The sequence below is a fragment of the Otolemur garnettii genome, unplaced genomic scaffold, assembly GCF_000181295.1.
Source record: "Otolemur garnettii isolate 467f Iridium unplaced genomic scaffold, OtoGar3 scaffold00028, whole genome shotgun sequence".
Classification (NCBI taxonomy): domain Eukaryota; kingdom Metazoa; phylum Chordata; class Mammalia; order Primates; family Galagidae; genus Otolemur; species Otolemur garnettii.
The window spans coordinates 1,816,594-1,817,703 of NW_003852423.1; the positions used below are offsets into that span (position 1 = coordinate 1,816,594).

A 1,110-nucleotide genomic window follows, 5' to 3' on the forward strand; every position below is an offset into this window, starting at 1 on the left:
CCGGGCGGCAGGAGCCCAGGGCTCCAGCCTAGAAGTCTGCTAGTTCTAACTTGCCTCTCTCGCCCTGACCCTGACTCCAGGGCATCCATATTAACTTTACAGCTGCCACTCTTCTCGGGGGTTATGGTAATTTTCAGTCTGAACCCCAGCTCCAGATATTTGATTTGGGGCATCATCCCTCTGGCCTTTCAGCTGCACCCACTGCCAGATACTGAACACCCCGGTCCAGCGCGCAAGCAGGAGAGGGCAGACGCCTTTCTTCCCACCCTGGCTCAGCCAGATTTTTTCTTCTCACAGCTCTCCAAGAGCTCAGTCATGAAGGAGATGTAGACGATGGCCAGGCGTAGGGTCTCGATCCGGGACAGCCTCTTCTCATAAGCAAAAGTGGGCACCTTCCTCCGCAGTTGGTCAAAGGCCTCGTTGAGGTTGAACATCCGCTTCCTCTCGCGGATGTTGGCGGCCTGGCGCTGGGCATAGGTGATCACCCTTTTCCTCTTGGGGCGGCCCAGCAGAGAGGCACCTCTCCCGCGCTCCTCTTCCTCCTCCTCCTCCTCATCCCCTTCGTCTAATTCCCCCTCTTCTTCTGGGCACCCCTCCTCAAATCGCGCCATCCTCCTGGGTCTTCTCTCTCTGAGAGTAAGGGCTCCGGCTCGGCCCCCAAAGGGGGCACCAGGCATGAAGTCGCAAAGGAGCGGGTGTCTCGGGGAGGCCAGGGACAGGTCTGCGACGAAGTCCAGCACGGTGGCATCCCCGCAGCCCTGTGGATAGGCGGCCATCGCTTCGGCTTGGCCCTGTGTCTCATCGATTTCCCGCAGGGAGGGGCGAGCCTGCTGACCGGACTCTTAACAGCCTTGAATCAGATGGGGCACCATCGCCGAAGCTCCAGGGGACATTAATTATTTATATCCAAGTTCATCACTGGATTAGTTCCCCTGATAAGGTCGGCTTGGACAGTGTCCCTCCTCTCCAAGCTGATGGAAGAAGGCAGGCTTTCGTACTCATGCAGACCCAGAGGGACAGGACTCCACTTCCGAGATCCTTTTCTCTGCGCCACCGGGGACAGTTCCTTCTTGGCAGCAGCCCCCAGCGCTTACCTGCTGTGCTTTTTGT

At 58.2% G+C, this 1,110-nt stretch overlaps 1 protein-coding gene across 1 annotated transcript; it reads right to left on the bottom strand.

Moving 5' to 3' along the window:
* Positions 1-272: 272 nt before the first annotated feature.
* FERD3L (Fer3 like bHLH transcription factor) lies at positions 273-776 on the bottom strand. Its single transcript, XM_003788484.1, has one exon. It carries the CDS (start codon positions 774-776, stop codon positions 273-275), a length of 504 nt encoding a protein of 167 aa, XP_003788532.1.
* Between the last annotated feature and the right edge of the window lie 334 nt (positions 777-1,110).

Excerpts from the sequence above, each read along its gene's own strand:
- FERD3L (XM_003788484.1), bottom strand. The coding sequence starts at position 776 with ATGGCCGCCTATCCACAGGGCTGCGGGGATGCCACCGTGCTGGACTTC.